We start from the raw sequence: 22,202 nt of genomic DNA on the forward strand, positions 1-22,202 counted from the left end.
TGGTTTCAGTTTTTCATGTGTTAGACAATGTCAGTAGCCAAAAGGCAGTTTTGGCGTGCTCTGGTTGTGAGCGCAGAGAGAGCACTGGTGCGGAGCAGGGAAGCGGAGGAGTTTGGTGGGTTTTGGAGAGGACGTTGAGCACGCTCTGTGCTGGATGCGATACGTCTGGTGGGTCTCAGTGGGTCGGCCTTTATATCGCGGGAGGGTCTCCTTCCTCGCTGGCAGGCGATGGAGACTACTTGAGGGTAGTGCACCGTGCTGTGTGATCTAGCGTGTGATCTAGCATAGATTCAGAGAAGGGCAATGGAGCTGGTGAAGGGCCTGGAGCACAGGGCTGATGGGGAGCGGCTGAGGGAACTGGGACTGTTTAGCTTAGAGAAGAGGAGGCTGAGGGGAGACCTTATTGCTCTCTACAATTACCTGACAGGAGGTTGTAGTGAGGTGGGTGTTGGTCTCTTCTCCCACGTAGTTAGCGATAGGACGAGATAGGATGAGAGGAAATGGGCTCAAGCTGCACCAGGGGAGGGTTAGGTTGGATATTAGGAAAAATTTCTTCATGGAAAGGGTGGTCAAGCATTGGAACAGGCTGCCCAGAGAGGTGGGGGAGTCCCCATCCCTGGAAGTGTTCAAAAAACGGGCAGAGGTGGCATTTTGGGACATGGTTCAGTCTAGTCTACCCTTGATTGGTTTAGTGTGGACTTGGTAGTGTAGGTTAATGGTTGGACTGGATGACCTTAAAGGGCTTTTCCAACCTAAACGATTCAATGATTCTGTGATTCTGTGTGCCATAGGACCACAGTGTCTGTCTGTCGGGTTTGTGTGCCTGTGTGGGGAAGGCTCACAGCCTGCTCTCGGTGTCCTGAAAACCCCGGGAAGGAAACGCTGGCTTTGGGCAGTGGAGGTTGTGCTGTTCTATCAAGCCGCGTGCCGGCCCAACACGGCAGTGTGGCCCAGGCTGGTTTGTCCTACACCAGGAGTGGGACCTGGCAGTTCAGTGATGTACCCCGCAGGAACAGGTCTGCTATGTGAAAATGGGTCTCCTGGGTCAGGAAATTGGGTACAATTCACAAACTCTAGATGTAGCTCACAAACTGTAGATGATGCTGTGCTAGAAGAGAAGGCACAACAGAAACAGATCCTCTTCTACACCTGTGTGTGTAGACCCTTTTCCACACAGATGTTAGCGGGCAGGTATTTGGCAATTGCATGTCACCTGTTGTGATGGCTTTGCCACCTGGTTCCAGTGCCTTCACCGCATTTCACCACCATTGCTAATTATCTCTGAATAATCTCTTCATTGCTTCTTCAACTGCTCTTCAATTGCTTCACATCAACGTGTGCTGCCCATCTCGGATGTCTCCCCCTAATCTGTTTGCTTGAGAAGAGCAGAGCTGGAAGGCTGGGGAAGGACACTGAAATGGGGTTTGTTATTTCAGCAGGCAAATAATTACCTTACTGCCCAGGATGTAGCGTGACTTGACAAAAACAGATTTGGGGAAGCGGCCATTGCTAGGAAAAAATTTGCAGGTTTTCTTTCCCTCGAGGGTATGTCGATGATAGCATTTCACTACTATTTTCAAGGCATTTGACTCTTGAAATTCATGTAAATGTGGGGTGATTAATGATGATTCTAAAAAACCCTTTCAAGAAATTTTTGGAAATACAGCAAAATCTGGTTTGCTTCTGAGAAGAACAACTTCTCTCCAGCTACACTGAGCGCAGATGAAGGTCCCTAGCTCTCAACAAGTCATGTCCTGGGCCAGCTTCCAGTTGCTTTGGCAAATCATATGTTATGTTAGAGGTTGATAAATTGCTGAGATGATTGGTTGGTTGGGTGCAAAGCTAGAGAGTGGGCTTGATGACCCCCAGACAGCCGGTCCGTGCTCTCCTCTCAAGTATTAACAATTATAGGGGTAGTCCTTTCTTCATGGAATTATTTAGCAGGAGAGGGGGAGAGAGAACTTCATCAAAGGCGGGGAAATCACCAAAACTTCTCTTTCAACTGACTGATGAAACTTTAATAAGGGAATTGATGAAACTTTAATAAGGAAGCCATGCTTCAGGAGCGTTACTCATCTGTGCTGGCGGAAGACTGGCTATCCAAGCAACTAAGGCTTACGTTATTTTGCTGCTTTCCTGGGGTCTTTGGGGAAATTGCATCTTCTTCTCCAAAATAAAAGAATCAAATGAGAAGTAAACAACCTTTCTGCTCATGTACCCTGTCGGAAGCCAGTAGAAAAGTCCTTTTTCTAGAAAACATTAGTTTTCATAAGAGTTGCAGAAGATGTTTTGTGGATTTTTCCCAACAGCAGACAGTTTGAATTAGGAACAAGTGAAGGCTCTTGGAGGCCAGGTGTTTAATCTAACCTAACAGTCTGTGCTAGTCCTCAGGTGAATAACCAATAAACTTGTATTAAACGGTTGCATTAGTTGGACACTGATTTTTTTTTTTTTTTTTTTAATTTCCATTACAACTCCGGCAGAATAATCTGTTTTTCATCTGTCCGTCGTTGAACAATCAAAACTTTAATATTTGTGGGTTTGTTTTGCCTGTGTGCTTGTTAGTTAGTACATATTGCAGGTGTTTTAAGCAAATTCTTCTTGGCATTGACAAATGCAGTAGAAATAATAGAGGGTTTTTTTTTGTGATGCTTACTGAAAATACTTGACTTCTGTTTTGCTAATGCAGAGCTTGTTTTGTTGGCAAATAATTGTTTATAAAGAGTTAGGAGCAAAGCTGCCAAAAGTTAGTATAATAGATAGCCTCAGGAGCCCCAATTAGCTGCAACCAAAGCAGGTTCCTTTCCAAAAACCACTGGCCCGCTCTTTCCCCAATGCCAGCTGAGAGCAAAGCAGCATTTGGCATCTGAAAGTCCAAACTTTTCAGGTGTCTGAAGCCAGAGCAGGATGGAAGAGCCTGGATGGGGCATCTGCGCTCCGTTGCTGTGCAGGGGAGAGTCGCCTGCCTGGGAACATGGTCTTAACCGGGCTCGCTCAGCTGCGGGGCTCTGACCCAGAGCACGGTGCTGCCGAGGGGCTGCATCGCCCACCCCAGTGCCCCGAGGGTCACGCTTCCCTCGGCCATGGGCCGATTCCCTGTTGTCCTCGCAGATACACGCATAGGAAAAGAAATGGGGCAAACTGATGGAATGCCAGAAGTGAGGAGTCTGATCAAACAGGGATTTTTTTTTTTTTTTTTTTTTTTTTTTTCCAGAGCTACATTTGGCTCTTGTTGCCTGAAGGATTTCCACATGAACTGAAGACATTTGCTAAATGACATAATAAGCTAATGATTGCTTAATTTTTGAATACATAGCTCAGTGTAGAGGGAGTAACAGCTGGTGTTTGTCAAATTAGGTTTCCTCCTTAAGATTTTTACTACTCATTTTCTTGTTTATTTAACATATTTAGCCAAGATTGAGCTCGGAAGGTCTTCCCCCCCAAGCTCGTTAGACTTAAAGGTAAATGTTACATACTCTAAAGTGCGTGTGAGCCTAGATTTGGTGGACTTCTTAGCTCCTGTGTGAAATGACTGCAAGTTCCCTGCGTGGCATGTTTTCAAGGTGAAGGATGCTAGTACGTAAAACTTGTAAACCTCAGGTATCTGCATGCATGTTACGGGAGAACAGGCAGGCGGATAACTAGCATTAGATGGTTGGTAGAGCCAATACCAAAACCATTCAGATTTGAAATCAGACAACTTCTGTTTAGGAAAAGTCAGAATAAGGGTGGTCATGCATCATTATGAAGCTGTAGGAGCTGAAGAAAATGCTGACCAATGTGTTCAAATATTTGATATTTTTACTGAGGTTTTTTTCATTTAAATTTAATAGCTCTGCACAGTTTATATATGACTTGTTACTGTCTTGTCCCTCTAGGTTATAATGGTGTGTTCACATCTGTGGGGTTTTAATATCTAAAAATGCACTAACCACGAGCTAGGACTTTAAGAATAACAATTAGGAAAGGGGCTTTGAGAGTCCTTAGAAAACATGTTAAATAATATATTCAAAACCCAGTGGCTCACTAAGGGGGACATGCAAACAGTGGAGGCCGGGTGGGAAATGTTGCAGACTCTTGTTCCATCTTACGTTGAAATTGAGAGTGCTGGAAATGTATAATCTTGGGTAAATCCACTGGTTTGCAATTAAAAATTAAACGTGTCGTATCTCACTCTTCCACAGGTGGCTGCCAGAATAGCCTTAAACCGGTCGGTAGCACCCAGACCTTGGCGTTGGCCGCCGCGGCCACCACCGCGATGGTGTCGGTGGAGCCTGAAGCCCCCCAGGGACCTTCGGCGCCAAGCATCCAGCCCTGCCACGTGCTGACATTCTCCCCCATCAAAATTCCCGTCTTGGCTTCGCCTTTTCCAGGTAAGGTCACTCCTGGTGCCACTAATGAGCAGCTTTTTACGTTTACTTTGCAATAGAGAGGGGCTTCTGAGCGTGGGTTTTGCTGTTGGTATGCTTTGGTAAAGTAAATATTCAGGGGCTATAGGTAGAATTACTGTAATCCAGAATTAAAGTTATTTTTCCTGGTGCTGCTTAGAAGCGTTCTCTGAAATTGTGTGTTAAAAGTGAGTTCAAAACTCCATCTCCATTTGCAATGTTTGTGTGCGCTGTGACGTTTGCGGGCAGCAGAGGAACTGAGCTGCATCCTCTGTCATCTTCGTGACTTCTGTAAGAAAACGTGGTCGTAGTGCAGATTGCAGCAGATCCTCAGGTTGCAGTGTTGGCAGTTGAAAGGTATCTGCTCGACATATGGCAATATTTGATTAAGACTTAAGTAGACTGAAGAAGAATGTAGCCATGGTTTTGGTTTTTTTTTTTTTTTTTTCTGATAGGTTTAGGTGTGGTTGCTTGCTGGAAAAAATGCTATTTTCTTAGCATGGCTGGGTGTAACAACCTTCTGAATATGGCAGCTGGGGAGGTACTGTGGCATCCCTGACTCGCTGTCGAAGCCTGACTGATTTAAAGTCTTTAGGATAATTTTTGAAACTGTTCTTTGAGTGCTTAAGGCTATATTTTAGAAATGTTATGCACCAATTAAGTTAAAAAAATTTAAATTAGGGTGCATTTTCCATCTTACTGGTACTTGAAGTGTGACACAGCGAGACACAGCGAGATTGAATTTCGCAGAAGGTGTGCGGTCACGATACTTGGTGTTCAGATGAAATCTTTGTAGAGAAATGTATCTCAGTAATTATTGTTCCTGTTGAGCGGTCATTAGAATCACCCAGATAAATGCCTGCCAGGCGTACAGCAGAGTTTGTGTGTTTAGGGAGTCTGAAAAGCAAACTGACCCCGAGGAATAAAGGTGCAAGTCTTTCAGACTTTGTCGAGACGGGACGGTGCTGAAGTAAGAACAGAAAGCAGAGTTCATGGCTGCTACAGGGCGGGGAGCTGGTGGTGCTTCCCACGGAGCATTATTTGACCCACAGAAACCAGTTTGCCTGTTTGTAAGTGAGCATCTTAGAGGAGAATCCAAAGGTGGGGAGAGAAAAAAAAAAATCATTCTTTACCTGTGCTGCAAACCAGAATTACCTGCCAGATGTGTTCTTCCCCGGACTGAGACGCTCGGGCGATTTGGGAAGGAGCCAGCGCAGGACTTTTGATTTACAGCCGCGGAGGTGAGCTCTGCGTGAAGCGTGTTAGACTTGATCGAATATTATAATGCCGGGAAGCTCTACCGCTTCGATAACTGGCTCAGCTCCGCAATGATAAACATGTCAGGCCATGATAATTGTTGCTTTCCTTTCGAATGAGTGTATGATAGGCTATCAAATATCACGCTTTGAGTGCCTGAGCAATCATCCTATTATCAGTCATTCACAGTAAACCACACGCTTCTGGGTGTCTTCTCCTGCAGAATATATAGTAGCTTTTTAGCAAAGAAAGCTTGAAAACGCCCGGTCCACGTACAATAAGCTTGAGACCCAGCTAACCGTTTTCCTCTATTAATCACCGTCTCTGGAGGGAAGGCTAGTGCCTTTGCAAAGGCTGACATAAAACATTTTTATGAAATTCCTTTTTATTGTGCTGGTGGAAAAGACGACTCCAAGGTGCTGGGTTTAGATCGTCTTTGTCAGCACCGGCTTGATGACCAGCTTCCCCGGCTGGTGCTGGGCTGGGCGCGGTGCGGCGTGGTGGGTGCGAAGGAGCAATTCGTGCGCTTTTGGGGCAGGGACCGCTCTGCAGCGGGGCTGGCATCCTCTGGCCGGGTCCAGGAAGGTACAGCCGTAGCTACCTGATAAAAAAAGGTGAAGGTTTCTGTAAGCGCTACCGAAGGAGCCAGGCGTTTTGATAGGCGCGAGAAGCATGTGCGGGAGCCTTAATCCCAGCGCGTACTCTGCATGCGCCGGGGCTGCCCCTGCTCTCCTTTGCCGAAACGCGGCGGGTGAGGTGCTGAGGCTGGATTCAACTTAACCTACAGGAAAAAATGGTCAGCTGGCCAAAGGCAGCTCTCTGCTGTCAAAAATACGTGTCTCTTGTCATGTAAGTTAATGGCTGGGAAGGCATCAGGAAAGCGTAATCTAATCATAGAATCATCGAATCGTTTAGGTTGGAAAAGACCTTTAAGATCATCCAGTCCAACCATTAACCTACACTACCAAGTCAACTCTAAGCCAATCAAGGGTAGACCAGACTGAACCATGTCCCAAAGTGCCACCTCTGCCCGTTTTTTGAACACTTAATGTGCAGGTAGCCCCGAGTGTGGAGCATGCTTTATAACCCCGTTGGCCTCTCCATTAAAAACATCCGTGCGCTGGTGTTTATTAAAGATGACTTATTGTTTTCAAAGAGGAATACATCTTGGAGACAGCATAATCTGTGGGCCCTGGGGGCAGCTGCGATTTTCTTTATCCGTGTTTGATTTATAAAGTAACATGGTAATTAATGAACTTCGCATGTTCTCCTTGTCTCAAGTTTATGCGGGCAATGTTCACATAATGGGAATGAACTTAGGGAACAAAAGATTAAATTATTTCCAACTTAAATCTACATGTGTATTGGTGCCTATGAGGCTGAACGTTGTGTGCTTAGTTATACGCTGTTAATTGATTATACTGGAGATGGGTATTACCCTACTACCTTGTGCAGCACTGTGTTTCTAATCGCAGCGGTTTGTTCAATCAATAATCTTATAATGGAATATTTACTTTTAAGGACGCCTTTTAATATGATTAGTTTTGCAGCCTTACAGTTTGGCTGTGTTATTTTCTGCCAGACTCGTTAGTAAACTTTGTGAGTTAGTAAGAAACAGCAAGGTAGTGAACCGAGGCTGGCTGTCGGGGAGGTGTGGGAGTGGGCGCTGGCCAGGCGAGGATCCGGGCTCCGGTGTTTCTCCAGCCTCGCAGGGGGAATTTCTTGGAGCTTCCTTGAAGCCAATTGCCAAGTCCCGCAGATTAAGGAGAACTCAAAGTATGCCAGATGCGCTGGTAATTTTTACAAGTTCATTTTAATACGATTTATTTTACATTTTGTAAAAGAAAATTAGAAGTAGAGCTATAATAGAGTACAATATATTTGGGGAATTTAAAACCTTTTGTAGCCTTTCCCTGCGCGGGATGCTGTGAAAGATCCTGCTGGGTCTTTGGCCCTGAGGATAAGCAGAGGAGGGTGGGATGCGCTGGTCCCTTGGTTCTGTGATGGCAGAAGCTTCTGTAATAATTTTTGCTGTTGGGTATTAGTTTGGCACCATGCTGATCTTAGAAGCTTTTAACGATGAAATAAATTTATGGAAAAGATGCAACATAAAATTCCCTGTATTTAAGGTTGAGGAAACTATTTGTGTCTACATGAAGTGGTCTGTGATCTTCTGGGGAGCTATGGTTGCACGCTACAACATAATGCAAAATGAAAATGCAGGCAAAGCTCTGACCAGCAGTGAACAATCAAAAAAAAAAAAAAAAAAGCCAGAGACACACAACTGTTTCTCAGCCTCAGAAGTTCATACTCAAGTTTTTGCATATCCCCCTGGTTTTAGGTCGAGGGCTCGGCGCCTCTGTACTGAGGCCAAATGCCAGCTCTGAGCACAGCATCCCTGCCCAGACCAGATGTTACCAAAATCAACCGTCCTGGGGGTCGGCAGGCTGGAAATGTGTCTGTTGTCAGCCGTAAGACATTTCCTTTGGCCCGAGCGCCCACTGTATGCATGGTCCTTCCTAGTATAGGACACGAATTTGCTGCTCTTAATGCTTCTGGACTTGACATTTAAGCTGTTAATATCCATTAAAATTAGAAACCCAATTGGATTTCAGGATGATGTGGTCATATGAATAAACTGATCATAGAATCATAGAATCGTTTAGGTTGGAAAAGCCCTTTAAGGTCATCCAGTCCAACCATTAACCTACACTACCAAGTCCACACTAAGCCAGTCAAGGGTAGACCAGACTGAACCATGTCCCAAAGTGCCACCTCTGCCCGTTTTTGGAACGCTTCCAGGGATGGGGACTCCCCCACCTCTCTGGGCAGCCTGGTCCAATGCTTGACCACCCTTTCCATGAAGAAATTTTTCCTAATATCCAACCTAAACCTCCCCTGGCGCAGCTTGAGCCCATTTCCTCTCATCCTATCGCTAACTAGCGATATTACAAAACCTTGTCTTGGTGCTGCGGGGGTTGAAATTGAATACCAGTGTCCTCGTTTTGGGTTTGTTGACTGCTCATATGCTTGACAGCGGTCGTTTCTGATCTATAAAGGATGGTTTCTGCCATTGCCCTGATTCGGAGCTGCGTGAACGCGTCATGCCGTTTGTGTAGGAGTTAAGTTGCTGATGAAGTAACTTTCTGGCAGTGAGGAGCCAGAGCGATGTTGTAAGCAGAAAAGGATGGAGCAGAGTGTTGTGTCTGTCCTTCCCCAGTCCTACCTGCACTCTAAAAAATCTTGACTTCGATGAATGTGCATGGAGAATGTGTGTATTGGAGTTTGTTGTTGGTTTGGGTTTTTTTTTTTAAATTATTATTATTTGGTAATATTAGATAGAGCAAATCTATTTTTCTTAGCTACCAGAAAGGCATATTATTCCTCTTTAGCCTTCAAAACCCACATCCGTGGTCAGGTTCCTCATGGACTGGAGTGCGAGAAGGCCACCAAGCCCCTGATGTCCTGACTCCAGCTCAGTAAAATCCACGGAGGCTTTGCTGATGACTTGAATGGCCGTAGGGTCACATCTACAATTAGGGAGTAGGTGTCTGATAAGACTGAAAAATCTTGAAATCCTTGTATGTGGTGTCGCAGAAGGATAAAGCTCAATGCAGACCAAATGTGATGTGGAAAGCTAGCGGTGCCTGGAAACAGCAAGGCTCCAGGATATTAAAAAAAAAAAACAAAACTTGAAATAAAAAAATAAATAAAATTAAAAATGAAATAAGAATTGAAGTAGAATGTAAAGTCAGAAGTCTATTTGAGCTATGGCAACCGATGGTGCTGGCTCCTCTAGCTGTGCCCCAGGGAGATGTAATGGGAGGTCTCGGGGGTCTGGGCTTCTGTTTCCAACAGTGTTCTCCTTCTGTTCTCTGCTTTTCTAGGCTGGTTTGGTTTGGTCAGCCATTTCTCTTTTGTTTTTTTTTTTTTAAAAAAAAAAAAAAGCAAATGGTGTGGAAATATGTGGGGGAAATCCCAGCATTCTGTTCCAGAGAGCGGCTTGATTGGTTTCTGGAGGAATGTGATGCTTGAAATTTCTGCAGATGAAAACTGAGGCCCCTTAGACTTGATTTCCAGATTTCTCCTCTTCACCCATTCCTGTCTCAAAACTGCCGATCTCAAACCATTCAAGACCAGTCCCGTGGTGATCAGTTTTGTAATATAGTTGTGAAGTATTTGTACAATTGCCAGATTTATTATTCTGTTTTCTGTCCGCCAGAATGTGGGATTCTGTCTTCATTCATTGTAGCGTTTTCCCACGAACTCTGAGCATGCTGCATTGATGCCGTTTATGTTTACAAAAGTCCCTTTTTCCCCTGATATTTTTTAAATGACGTTAAATGTTTCAATTTTCCTTTGTTGACAGGGCCTTTGATGTGCTTGTTTTCTTTTATTGAGGTTTCATTTGGTTTAACACGGTGTGTAGTATCATTCCCTTACGGTCAGCTCTGCTTCTAGCACGCTAAAAACACGGAGGGGTGGCGGCAGCCCCTCGGAGACCTTGGCTAGAGCAGTTTTCCTAGTTTTAAGCTGGTAAGAAGTAAGATCTATGTGGTGTCTTCCATACAGTATGTAGAGCAATGCCAGATGAAATGCTTATTTAGCCATCTTCTAAAGATGAATATCCTGAATATTCTGGCTGGACTTGCTTCTGAAAGGGGTTAAAGCTGTAATTATTAGGGGCTCCTGCAATGATAAAATTAATTCTGTGGCAGCACTTTCTTTAAACACTGTTGAGCCTCCAGCAGTTGGTTTTGAGGGAGGTCTGTGTTGTGGTCAGCCAGCGTTTGCTCTTGGAGAAAGGGATGTTCAGGGTGGTAGTGTGTAACCTAAAGTGCCTTATGCTGCAATTATCATCTGGCAGCTTCTGGAGGATAAGATGGAGCTGTTCTACCTTAGGTCTTATCTGTGATGACTTGAGACAAGCCTCAACCAAGCTGGAGATACAATATCAATCCTGTTGGCTGAACAAGTGTGAAAATGTTGGCAGCTGAGTTTCCTAAGCTGTTCACTGAGGCATCCTTGTGCATCTAATGCAGCCATGTGAACATGCTCTTTAATGGGCTTTAATCCTTAGTGTCTGGTTGAAGGAAATGCCAAATTGTCAATACTAGCAAATACCCTTATTCCTGGGGAAAAAAAAAAGAATCATCCTTACGCCGAGGGAAGCCAGCTGGGTGAATCTGACATAGATACACGGCAGAGTTGATACGTGGCACCGTGACCTTCGGCATGCAACTTTTGCTTTCTGAAAGACCTTTCCCAAAGACCTTTTCTAGCTCTTTGGTTAAATGATCCTTTTGTTCATCCTTTTTCTAGAGAACCTCATGATTTAAGTTACCTTGTTTGCAAGCAGCAAGTGTGTTATAAGCAACGCTTCTTTGAAAAAATTCACATTTCTTTGAATACCTCTGGTCTCCATCAGTTGGGATTAAGAGAGGGTGTAAAAGCTCATAAGCAACAGCAGAAGGAAGAGATTGAAAGCAGAGTGGAGCCTGGAGGTCACTGGTGATGCATGGTCGCGTGTGGAGCATCGCCTCCGTCCCTCCCGCAGCCTGGGGAAGCGTCACGCGTGCTGTTGAGTTCTCCCTCGAAACGGGTTTTGTTCCAATGGTCCGTTCTGGGGACAGCCTTGTCTTGGGGACTGTGCGTGGGAACATTCACTAGCATAAAATTCAAGTACCTGGGGGTGGAACCGTTCAGAAACACCGCGCAGTGAGAAGGGTCTTAGCAGAATATTTCTGGGCTGTGTGCTGAGCACAGGGTCAACTGTTTTCACATCAATGAGTTAAAATGGAGAAAGTTCCAGCAATGATATTTGAGCTCCGTTTTGGGTTATTCATTCCTTATTTTCCTTTCTTCTTTTTTCATCTACTGGTAGTTCGGCTCATACATGTACCAGGTAAAATGTTCCCTTAAATATTTAATGTCAGCCTTGCTGTTAACTTAGGTTTTTTGCCAGATTTAACATAAAGACTAAATAGGAGCTTGTGGAAATGCAGCTACTGAGTGATGTGGGCTGCATCTTCATGCTTATTTGCTCTGCTGGTGAAGAGAAAACTTAATTTTCCAGCACTATCAAGCCGAGTCTTTGAAGAGGACTCTATCTTAAAAAAAAAAAAAACAAACAAAACCAAACCCACAACAAAATGCCATAAACTTTGGGAATACAAACAGTTATGTGGAGTAATTGAGGTATCGGATATCTAGTAGTCTCTAATACCACTTTTATGGCTGCTGTATTAAGAATCGGGGTATTTATTTTCTTACCCTCGCATACAATTTCTTAATTATTCGAGTGAAAAAGGTAAGATATGAGTCGGGGGTTATGGACTCTGTAAATTAGCAGTGAGTACAAATATTAAAAAAGGCACCATCTGCCATATAAACCATTTGCCACCTGTTCCCTTGCTTTCAGAGTTATTTAATTGTTTAAATTTAATGTTTTAGCCTGCCACAGAACAGCTGGGAAGTGACTAAGTATTTTTCCTATCAGTACCTTAACGGCCAAGCAACATTATATGTTAAAAACAGCTCTTAATGCCAGCATTTTTCTACATGCTCTTTCATGTGTCTGTCAGCTTGCTTCATTAGCAAATTCTGCTGGATATAAAGCACATTTTCATAGCAGCAATTACTCAATTATTTTTATGGTGGTTTTTTGGAAGAAACAGCTTCTCTTCCACGGCAAACAGAGGCGATGGCTGTTTCAGAGTGGTTGCAGCCCTTAGGAGGGGTTCACCGCACGGCAGGGGAAGGGTAGCGTGGCAGCAGAGTTACTCCTGCGAAACCCTTAAGCTCAGCCTAACATCTTCCCTCCCCAGTTTCTTACTGCTGCCATAGGTGAGATGGAATGAGTGAGGTGAGATAAAATTTGTCTGTAAGAAATATTTTTTTTCCTGGGGAAAGGAATTTAAGAAATTAAGGAGTAAGGTTAGACACCTCTCGCACCTTCCAGCTACCTGGAGGTTTGTTCTGCTCATCAGCGCCCAGCTGATGGGGCTGGGGAGAGCTGGGCTGAGGAAGTTTGTCCAACCTCTGCAGAAACTACAAACGCTTTTCTTTCTTTTGTTAACAAGAGTTAATCCAGTGAGTAAATACTTGGAAAGCTGGTGAGGTTCTGGGCATTTGGATCGTTTCTCCCTCCTCTGCCGGTCCGGGTGCGCTCTGCGGGGCTCTGTTTCCCCAGGTACTCATTCCCATCATCAAGATGATTCACTCAGTGGTAATTTTCCTTGTGCATTTATTATTTAGGATAGTCTAGCCATTATGTGTACCGGAATTCCTAGATGTTAGGTGAGCAAGAAATAACGGTTTTGGAAAATCAAATGAGCAACTCCAAATATTCCAACCAGAAATGTGACGCTTATCTACTCAGGAAGCTTTTCTTTCCCCTTCCTGGGTGTCCTACGTGTCTCGCAGTAAAATAGGCTTGACTTTGAATACCAAGTAGTTCTAACAAGCTTGTTGTAAATGATCTGCCCAGCTTTAATGCTGTGTAACGAAGCAAGCAAATGAATGTTTATAGTTATTAAAGTGATAACTTCCTACTCGAGCTAATATTCAGCATAAAATTACTTTTCTGTTTCATATCTGTGTTGGCACATGCAAGGGAAGGCATGCATGTACAGTGGGTTTCTGAGCTAAAATAATGCCAGACATCACATTTAAATGAGTATCAATTTTCTCCTCGTGTTGGACAGTAAATCTCTGCTGGAAACTGCAAGTGCTCAGCTGCCCAATTAAGACTCTCGAAGAAACAGGATGATCGTTCCTAAGATGGTTCTCACTGTCTTGTGTGAAAAATCAGCCATTGCTTTGGGTTACCAAGGCAAACATACTGCATGAAAAGGAGAGGCAGAGTGATACCAGGCAGAACTTTTTGATATTGCAAATTTTTTACATCACCCCCATTGAAAAATAAAGTCCATCAGGGAGCATTTGTTGATGCAAATGTGTGGATGGACTAAACTGGCTTTATGGGTCATGATGCAGTTAGTCTATACAAACAGACGGTGATTTCCAAAGCATTAAGATGATGTCTGTCTGCGCCTATGTTATGTACCTAAAGGGAAATACGTCTCTAATCCTCCTTTTCCTGGAATATCATTGACATGACTGACTAGAAGTAGAAGGGAAGATCTTCTGGTGGGATAAAAATACACTTGCAGAGGGAATGTACTGCTGTGGTACTTCATCTTATCTCTGGCAAGAATCCTACAGCCAAGCTGGTGTCAGTTGCAAATTAGTCCTGCTTCGTTTATGCCGTGTTCTTGGATAAACAGCTATTTTCTCTCGTGTGAACCAGAAGAAACAGGTTCAGTGTCTTGAATGTAATATCAAGATATTGACAATAGCAAAAACTTAATTAAATATTTCACGTAGTAGTTAGAAAAGACAAGCAAGCCAAATCCTTGCATTCATGCCCAGCTGTTTGCCTGGTAAATGTCATGAAAGTCAGACTTAATTTACTATATGTTTAACTGCTTGTTAAAACAAGTAGTAGGGTTTTTTCGTTCAAAAAATGCCGGTGCACTGCTGTAGAGAGAGTTTAAATCAGGTTCCATGGGTAGTAATAGGATTTACACTGTTATAATACCTGCGGGGCGGTTTTTTTCCTGTCCTGGTTCAGCCCCAGCAGCTCAGCACCACGCAGCCATCGCTCACTGCCCCTGCCCCGATGGGATGGGGGAGAGAATCGGAGGAGTGAGAGTGAGAAACACTCCTGGGCTGAGATAAGAACGGTTTAATAACTGAAATAAAGTAAAATAGTAATGATAATAATAACAATATAATAATAATAGTAATAGCAATATCCAAAGCAAGTGATGCCCAACGCAATTGCTCCCCACCCGCCGAGCGATGCCCAGCCAGTTCCCAGCAGCGATCGCTGCTCCCCGGCCAACCCCCCCAGTTTCCATACTGCCCATGACGCCGTATGGGATGGAATGGCCCTTGGGGCAGTTGGGGTCAGCTCTCCTGGCTGTGCCCCCTCCCAGCTCCTTGTGCCCCTGGCAGAGCAGGGGAAGCTGGAAAGTCCTTGCCTGGCATAAGCAGCGCTGAGCAACAACTAAACCATCAGCGTGTGATCAGCGTTATTCTCCTCCTAAATCCAAACCACAGCACTGTGCCTGCTCCTGGGAAGAACATCAACTCTATCCCAGCCCAAACCGGGACATTTCCCCAGTCAAGACAAGCAAGTGGTGCAGACCTAGGCAGTTATTGCTGCTGATACTTGGAAGATTAATACTAATATAGCAGTTAGCGATTTTTCCCTGCAGAAAGCAAAGGCACTTTGAGGAACTTTGTCTGAATTGGTCACGTTTTGCTCTTTCCCCACCCAGCAGCATGGGCCTCCTGGGCTGTGGTGGGCCACAGTGCTGCCAGCCCCCTTGCCATGGCACCCCGAGAGGCAGCTAAAAGCACACTGTATATCACTTCTCTTCCTCTCTTATGCTTCATGATTATTTGGCCAGCCTCATAATATTTTTAAGCTCTGTCTCGGGAGTTTTGAAATCCTGCCTTGGCGGGGTGTGGATGCCCTAACTCTCTCTCAATCTCACGCCTATGACAAGGGGTTGCAATGGCAGCAGGACTGGTGGGATCGCTGCAGGTCCTGCTCGCTGCTTTACGGGCTAAATTCCTCCCACCTGCGGCAAGCAGGACCATGGGGGTCCGTAGGGGAAAGGTCTCCTCTTCCGTACGGCTCCTGCGATGCTAACCTGCCCGCCAATGTTCCTGAAGCCTGATCCCTAGCCTGGGGGCAGCTTCGTGTGTCGGGGTGCGTGTTTCACACCCTTGCTCAAACCTTTCATTTCAGATCAGTTCAGCCCCTCCCCGTTAGCTACAGGAGACACCATTGCCCCCCCCAGAAGACTTTTCAATAAGGGATTCTCCTGCTTCATGTTTTTTCTGTTGCAGATTCAAATTTAGTTGAGATTTCTGTAGCTTAAAGCAGAGTCTTAGCTAAACTTGATATATTGTAAGTGGAGCAGAAGTCTTAGAAGAAAAAACCAAATTGCCTGAAATGAAGAAATAGGTCTTGCAAAGATAACGTAATAGTTTCAAGAAGAGAGTCGTTAGATTGCCCCCCTCCAGGAGAAGATGAACAGACGAGAATTACTGTTTGCGATCGTGAGTTTTAAATCAGAGCTGAAGGAACACGTTGTTTCGGTGGCTCCTGTTGTTGTTTCCTTAAATTTATTTATGCAATTAAACCATTAGGAACTTTGCATGCATTGCCAAGGCTTAATACAGTTGCAATGTAATGTTGCTGCAATGCAAAATAATTCAAGGTACAATGATGCAAAGGCATCTTTTCTGAACCGCTTACTGGTACCACCAGAAATATTGTGGAGATTTTGGGAGCGGTACAAAGTCGCAAATTTTGCTGAGGTCTATGTAAAAGATGGAAAGATGCAATGAGTGATGTTACTTTGTGTGCATTTCTCTTGCACTAGAGAAAATTTTAAATATGGTATCAGTGAGAGAGAAATGTGTGCTTTTTTGGTTTTATTTTTCATAATATGTTCAGAAAATTTTATTTTTCAGATTTTTTTTTTTTTTTTTTTTTTTTTCCTGTCCTCCAGCCCCAGGGACATGCAGGTGGCTGGCACACTCTGAGGGAGGACACAGGGGATGGGAGAGTTTGTAGTAGTAGTATTATTATTAGTTATCCAGTAAAACAGCTATGCCTGTTCAACATCTTAGATGGTGGGAAACAAATGTATAGCAATTTTCGTGGTATTTTTAACCAGTTACGGTTAGGAGTCAGTGGACGTTTTCCGGTTGACGTCGTGTGTTTCTCAATCAGGCCCCACTATATGTGTAAGTAAATTTAACGAAGTAAAATGAATCTCGGTTCGTTGGCCAGAATATAAATAAGGAAAATTAATTAAATTCTACAATTTTAAGTGTGCCGTAGCTGCTTCCCTAGAGTAGCTAAATAGAATTTCATTGGTTTTTATTGCAAATTTAGTTCTGTTTACCGCGTGCAAAGCGTGATGACGATGTTTTGCCAACGAGGCAGGAGGTCTGGCAGCCCCCGGGGAAGGGCTGGTGCTGGCAGCGCACGGACCCTCTCCCTGTGCAGGGGCAGACACGGGGGCTCTGGGTGAGGGACTTTGAACTGCAAACCCCGGCGCCGGTGCGGAGGAGGCTCTGCCGCCGCGCCTGAAGCTCCCCTGGATGCCGGCCCCGCAGCTGTGATGTGCGGTCCTGTGCAAGGCAGTGCAAGGTGCTGCACCTGGGACGGGGCAGCCCCCGGTATCAGCACAGGCTGGGGGATGCAGGGATGGAGAGCAGCCCTGCGGAGAAGGACTTGGGGGTGCTGGGGGATGAAAAGCCGGACATGAGCCGGCAATGTGCGCTGGCAGCCCAGAAAGCCAACCCCATCCTGGGCTGCATCCCCAGCAGCGTGGGCAGCGGGGCGAGGGAGGGGATTCTGCCCCCCTGCCCCGCTCTGGGCAGACCCCCCCTGCAGCCCTGCGCCCAGCCCTGGGGCCCCCAATGTAAGGACACGGAGCTGCTGGAGCAAGTCCAGAGGAGGTCATGAAGATGCCCCGAGGGCCGGAGCCCCTCTGCTGCGGGGCCAGGCTGGGGGGGCTGGGGGTGCTCAGCCTGGAGAGGAGGGGGCTGCGGGGAGGCCTTACAGCAGCCTCCCAGTACCCGCAGGGGCTGCAAGAAAGCTGGAGAGGGACGTTTTACAAGGGCGTGTAGTGATGGGACAAGGGGTAATGGCTTTGAACTGAAAGAGGGCAGGCTGAGATTAGATATAAGGGAGAAATTCTTCGCTCTGAGGGTGGTGAGGCACTGGCACAGGCTGCCCAGAGAAGCTGTGGATGCCCCATCCCTGGAAGTGTTCGAGGCCAGGTTGGACGGGGCTTTGAGCAGCCTGGTCTGGTGGAAGGTGTCCCTGCCCACGGCAGGGTGGACCTAGATCATCTTTAAGGTCCCTTCCGACCCAAACCATTCTGCGAGTCTATGTAAGGTGAAGGCACATGACGTCATACCACAAAAATCTGGAGGAAGATACAGGGGTGAGAACTATTCAGCTAAAAGTTTACCAAAGGAATGCTGTTTGGCTTGAGGAGCTAGCAGCAAATAGCCCAAAGCAGAGAGTCCATCTGTCTTGGGTTTGTTTTGGAGAACAGACAAAGCTGCAGAGAAAAGTCTGACCGGACCCCCATGCTTCCAGGAAAGAAAACCCCTTCTGCCAGCCCTGTACTGTGTTTTGGTTTTTTTTTTTTTTTTTTAAATGTCAGCTCAGATACCATCATAAAAATTGTGCAAGAATTGAAAAAAGAGAGAATCGCATTTCTGGTTTCTACTTTACTGGTTTCAAAATTCCAAACCTAATTTATAACTCAAATCCTCCTAGAAATAAGTATTTGAAGATTTTACTGCAAAGTACAAAGGATTAATTCATGCAGAAATAATTACTCTGATATGACGGAGAGAAAGTGGAAGTTCCGAAGGTTTGATACTGCATAATTTAGTGTATTCTCTCAGAATTACATCCTATTAAACGAAGAGATTGAAATTTTATGCTGGAGTTAGTTTTCATAAGGCTGGAAATAAATCGTAAAAGTTTTGCAAATGAGACCATATTAGGGAGCAGCGAGAAGCGTTACAGGCGATGAAAGGTGTGGGGTGATCATCACCATCATCATCATCATCATCCCCTTCCCGTCGCTGGTGTGGGTAGGTGCTTCCCAGCCCCCTGGCTCCCTTGGGCGCGGGATGGGTGCAGGACGGGCGTGGGATGGGCACGGGATGGGTGCAGGACGGGCACGGGATGGGCGCGGGACGGGCATGCCGCAGCCCTGCTCCGTGTTTGCCGGTGCATCGCAGCGCACCCCCGCTTGGGCAGCCGCCGCCTTGGTGACTCGGTTACCTGCGAAATGTGCCGAGCTGCGCTTGGCATAAATCACAGCTCTTGGGTTTGGGGACCCTACGTCCTTATTTTCCAATTTTATATGATAGAGCGCATGAATAATTCAAAAGGAGCCTTTCATCCGACACCGGCTGTCATGTTCCTGGGTTCGGGAGATCCCCATGCACAGGGAGGTCACTCGGGTCAGGTGCTACCGCACTGAGAAACTTCCCGAAAATCTAATATTAACTTTCTTTCCGTTTGAGGGGACTGCATTACGCTGTGTAATGCAACAGGAGCCAGCGGTGCCTAAAGTGCTCTCGTTGGAGTTTTAGACGTGAGTCCCTAGAAATGCATACGAGCCGACGCTAGAAAAACACGGCGGCTCAAATGCTGCTCCTCTGAGCCATCAGTTACATCTCATTTGTGTTTTACTGAAGAGTAAAGTAGTAATGCCGCCATCGTGCCCTTTATGAAAAGGGAACGAAGAGGAAGTAATCTTTAAAATGAGAATCCAGAAAAATTTAAATTATTCTTTATATTTATATTTATGTTCTCTACTACTGCTATTAATAATTATGTTATTTAAAATATAAATAAATAATTCAAATGGTGAGAACATGCTGGTTTAGTTCTGGATCTATGCGATGCGATGGCAGAATAAAAAAGAGTTTAGTGTGCTGCCTTGTCACAGCTGGCCCTTGCGCGCGACCCGGTCCAGAGGACACGGTGCCATCGTCTCTCCAGCCCAGCCCGAGCAGGAGAGGCTTTGCTAGCGGGACGGGGGCAGCCAGCAATTCCCCCCTGCGACGGCGGCATGGGGTCCTTGCGTCCCAGCAATCCCTGTCAGTTCCTCCAGCACCACGCAGCGGAGATCAGGGATCTTTTGCCCGGTACCCATCAGCTGGGGAAGCACAGGGTGATACCCCGGATCCGTCGCCTGGAAAAGCTCTCCCGGGAAGGAGGGCTGGAGGCGGTGGACCCGCGGGCAGCTGCCTGCGCATCCCTTGAGAGGGACTCCTGGCTGCGGAGGTGCCCAGGCAATGGCCCCCGTCCGTCTTCAGCAGCTGCAGAGCCTGGGCTGGAGACGGAGCGTGCGCCCGGCGCGCCGCAGCAGCCGCGGCCCCAGCGCTGCCAGCCTCCCGTGCTCGTTCGTACGTTCCGTAAGTCACCCCACGAGGGGCGAGCTGCGTGGTGCCATCTTTTGTCGCGTGGCGTTGGTTTTACTAGCTGTGAAAATGAATCATAGAATTGTTTAGGTTGGAAGAGACCTTTAAGATCATCCAGTCCAACGCAAAAAGAGTGAGAAACAGTCATTTAAAATAAACAGGTAAACAAGGTTCTTGGGTTTGCTTTTTTTTTTTAAGTGAGCAGAAGAGCTTGGTCTCACTTCACACGTGGCTTATTTTGATGGTAAATCTAGAGGATGATTTAATTCCGTGGGCTTTGTAAATCACACAAACTAAGCATCAGGATTTCATTTGCTTTTAACAAACGAACAGTCTGACTTGCTATGCAGTATTGCACAAATCCGACTTTGGCTTTTGTTATGCCTGGCAGGTGCACTCTGTTTACTGTAGGCAGAGATGATTTTGCTGGGGGAATGGTAGCGTTTGAACTTTTTTCCTGAATTAGCATATTGTTTGCTATCCAGAGGATCATATTCTCCGGGCTGCTTGGGTTTAGAAGGCTGTAGTCACTTTGGAAAGGATAAAGATAACCGTCCTTTCGCTGTTTGCTGTGGGAGGACTCGGTACCGTTGCGCACGTTTCATCTGTAAGCGTACGGTACTGGCCACGCGTTCCCAAGGTGCGTTACAGGATTTATTTTAATTATTAAGTGGTGGTGAGCTCACACCGTTCGTGGAAATGCAAAAGAGCATCAGTCCTCCCACCCAGCGAGGCAGTGAAGTTTGTTTAACCCTGCTTGGTCCCCACCTGCAGGTCGCAGGTGCCGAGATGTCCAAACTCTTCTTTCTGGTGGCATCTCGGGTCCAGCGAGGCACGCGGTGGGCTCTGTCCTGCTGAGAGCGTTTTGTCCCCGGTGGGTAGAGCATTTCCCTTTTTACTATTTTCCCCCTTCCCTTCTGTCTTCTCTTGTGCCTTTTCCCTCTCCTGCCTCGCAGCCCAGGTCAGCTAGAAAAAGTTTTCAGTATTTTTTGTTTTCATACTGAATCATACTGCCCCAAACATCTCCATCGTTATCATCTGATAATGGGATCCAGCTCTTAGCTGCCTTGTTTTTTGGGGCGCTTCTGGCAGGATTTCTTTTTAGTTCATAATACCACCTTGATACTTTTTTTCTCGGTGTAGTATTTTGAAAAATCAGGAGACTATTCAGCCAGAAAGGTATTCGTGTAAGAACAGCGGATGTGAGATACAGTCTCCTGGATGGTGAACGGCACGAGTTTATCCCGGGAACCGCATGACACGCTGCGTTCCGGCTGGGCTGCTGACGTAGTGCCGTTTCCCACGGTGCCAAAACGATTCAGTAACTCACAGGAATTTGTCACAATTCGGAATAATCCTGAGAAGTGGGCCTTATGGAATTGTTTCTCTGTGGTTTCGCAGTGTATTTTTTTGGTGTCTGTTGCTATCCTGTCCCCCTTCCCACAAACCGAGCCAGAGGACGAGCAGTCCCCGGGGGCACTCTGGTTTTCCCTGGGTACCCCAGCGTAGGGAAGGCTCTCAGGGTTCAGCTTCAACAATATCGGTGCAGGGAAACAAAGGAGAAAAAGTGAGTAAAGGTGATTCTTTTTCTGTACTCTGCCTCGTTGTGTTGATAGTGCGTGCATATGCATACCTGTATAAATGCCCGCGGCTGGGATGGGTGGCGGAGGTGCTGCTGGGGACGGCGCCTGGCAGCTCGCTCCGCACCGGCACATTTCCCGGCTGCTCCCGGCTGGCAGCCGGGGCTGGTGCTGGGAGCAGGGATCACACGGTGCGAGGAGGCAGAGAGTGAAGACCTGGGGCTAGTTCAAAAAACGGGCAGACGTGGTGCTTTGGGACATGGTTTAGTGGGCATGGAGGTGTTGGGTTGATGGTTGGGCTGATGGTCTTGGAGATCCTTTCCAATCGTAATGATTCCCAGTTTTTACTTTCATTATAAATGATCCAGCCACCAAGCCAGGAGGCGTGGGGTTGCTGCTCTCCCCTGAATTGGTTTAGTGGTGGACTTGGTAGTGTAGGTTAATGGTTGGACTGGAGGATCTTAAAGGGCTTTTCCAACCTAAACAATTCTATGATTCTAATTTTCTTTGTGGACTAGAATTGCGACGAATATTTGTTTTCCCTTTTAACAGTTAATCTATGAGCAGGGGTGTTTTCACATTCATTTTGGTGGACGGGCTTATGGGAGGAATTTCGCTGGGCTGCCTCCTCCTGACCATCAGTGTTGCAGAGGCTCAATCTAGCCTGGAAACGGTGGTGCTGAAATTTAGAGGCTTGAGTGGTGCTTTTGGAGGAGAAGTCTGCTTGGGTTACTGGTATAAAATACATGAGATTTCTTTAGTCTGATACTTGGCCTTTTTTTTTTTTTTTCTTTTTTTTTTCTTTTCTATGGAATTGCCTTCCCTTTCTTATCAAAGTAGGCAGAATTAGGTGGAAGAGCATACTCGCTTCTAATGCTACTGCTTTTGAAAGGAGGAATGCACCTTTGGTTTAATATGGAAAAATGACAAG

The 22,202-nt window shown here is 46.0% G+C and overlaps 1 protein-coding gene across 1 annotated transcript in view; it reads left to right on the top strand.

Annotated features, from left to right (window-relative positions):
- The window catches only part of TCERG1L (transcription elongation regulator 1 like), a 102,407-nt gene that overhangs the window by 14,406 nt on the left and 65,799 nt on the right, over window positions 1-22,202 (top strand). The window contains exon 4 of the mRNA XM_075717914.1: window positions 4,185-4,373. Coding sequence (XP_075574029.1) covers window positions 4,185-4,373 — 189 coding nt within the window. The remainder of the gene's footprint in view (window positions 1-4,184; window positions 4,374-22,202) is intronic.

The sequence above is a fragment of the Pelecanus crispus genome, chromosome 10, assembly GCF_030463565.1.
Source record: "Pelecanus crispus isolate bPelCri1 chromosome 10, bPelCri1.pri, whole genome shotgun sequence".
Classification (NCBI taxonomy): domain Eukaryota; kingdom Metazoa; phylum Chordata; class Aves; order Pelecaniformes; family Pelecanidae; genus Pelecanus; species Pelecanus crispus.